The sequence below is a fragment of the Amphimedon queenslandica genome, unplaced genomic scaffold (assembly GCF_000090795.2).
Source record: "Amphimedon queenslandica unplaced genomic scaffold, v1.1 AMPQUscaffold_10167, whole genome shotgun sequence".
NCBI classification, from domain to species: Eukaryota; Metazoa; Porifera; class Demospongiae; order Haplosclerida; family Niphatidae; genus Amphimedon; species Amphimedon queenslandica.
Genome location: NW_003549562.1, coordinates 4,129 through 5,482, shown reverse-complemented (window position 1 = coordinate 5,482; position 1,354 = coordinate 4,129). Strand labels below are relative to the sequence as shown.

The window sequence follows — 1,354 nt, the reverse complement described above, 5'->3', positions numbered from 1 at the left end:
TACACATGAGATAGCTAATGATAATAATTTAACTGGTTTTAATTTTACTATTTTTCTTATATTTTAAAATTAAAGTCAACTTAAAATATTCCACGATTACAATAAATTATGTTAATGATTTACTTAATAATCCAGTGGGTTGCACTGTGGGTCTTGTAGTAGGTGGACTTTCTAATGATGCTTCAACTCCTACGAAATAAAAAAAATTTCCGTAAACATAGCATAAATAATAATTTCTAAATCATGAAATAAAAAAAATTAGCTAAATTTGGACTGGACAGTTGACAACTGATCCATACCCAGCATGCTGCATGCATATTTTAGAATAGCAATCTGTACTTATTTGAATATATTTTGCAGTTGCATTGTAATATATAAAAGCAACAAAAGTTTTGCTCCTCAAAAAAGAAAGCACTATATGGTACCTTTCCAATAGCTTTTGTGACTAATTCACAAATTTGTGGAGTACATTCCTTAAAACCTCCTTAATATGTGTATAGCAAATTAGCGATTGGTGATATCTATGGTAAATATCAAATGACAAGTATCATAGTATCTGTAAGTTTCGATGCCTACTGGGATGAAGCTATGTTCACTTTGTTCTATAAAAAAGGTTTGGTCTTTTAAAATTATTGTGCTGCTATTTTTATTACTACTGCAAGTAATACGCAATTTTGGTTAATGTGTGTGTCTTTTGTGAACTTACTAGTTGTTGAGAAACTTTGGGTATTTCTTTCCACCATACTCTGAGCTACACTAGCCAAAACAATACTGACAGTAAAAAAAAATATAAATGATAAAGCCCATTTCCAGCTAAAAATAAAGATTAGAGCATACTATGGTGGAGTACGTTTTACTTGAAGTGCTTAGCAGGTCTTGAGTTGTTTTGAGGCACCTCTTCTTGATATTTGATTCTACCTGTACAAAAAGAAGGCATATCATATAGCACTATCAAAAGTGCATAATGTATAATTTCATTAAACTTGATAAACTGATAGTTAATTACTAACCTGGACTAGGTAATTTATGATCACTAAACCAACATCTATAGCTATCATCACTTCGTAGTACATCACATGATACTTCACAATTAGTACACCAGGTAGAAGATTTATCTTCCTCAACAATGCAAGTTTTTTGGAGGGGGCATTTAAAAGCAAAGACAAGCTTATTATCTTCCTGAAGTTTGAGATCTTTACTGCTTTCTTTTACAGCTTTTGAGACTAGTTCACGAATTTGTGGACAAATGTCCCTACAATGACCACGAACACGTATTTCAAGACGAGTATAACAATTGATGATATCAATGTAGTATTTTTTATAAACACGAAGTGTCATTGCATCATGATATTTA

General features: G+C 31.2%; 1 protein-coding gene across 2 annotated transcripts; it reads right to left on the bottom strand.

The window, feature by feature from the left end:
- Positions 1–91: 91 nt before the first annotated feature.
- LOC109590354 (uncharacterized) lies at positions 92–1,348 on the bottom strand. Of its 2 annotated transcripts, none has more exons than XM_020006275.1 (4): positions 1,011–1,348; positions 858–948; positions 707–813; positions 92–189 (listed from the first exon to the last, which is right to left on the bottom strand). In XM_020006275.1, the coding sequence occupies exons 1-4, from the start codon at positions 1,336–1,338 to the stop codon at positions 107–109; spliced, it is 609 nt and encodes a 202-aa protein (XP_019861834.1). In that variant the 5' UTR covers positions 1,339–1,348; the 3' UTR covers positions 92–106. The 2 variants fall into 2 exon arrangements, with proteins under 2 accessions (XP_019861834.1, XP_019861835.1); XM_020006276.1 differs by having other exon boundaries at positions 858–918.
- Positions 1,349–1,354: the final 6 nt, after the last annotated feature.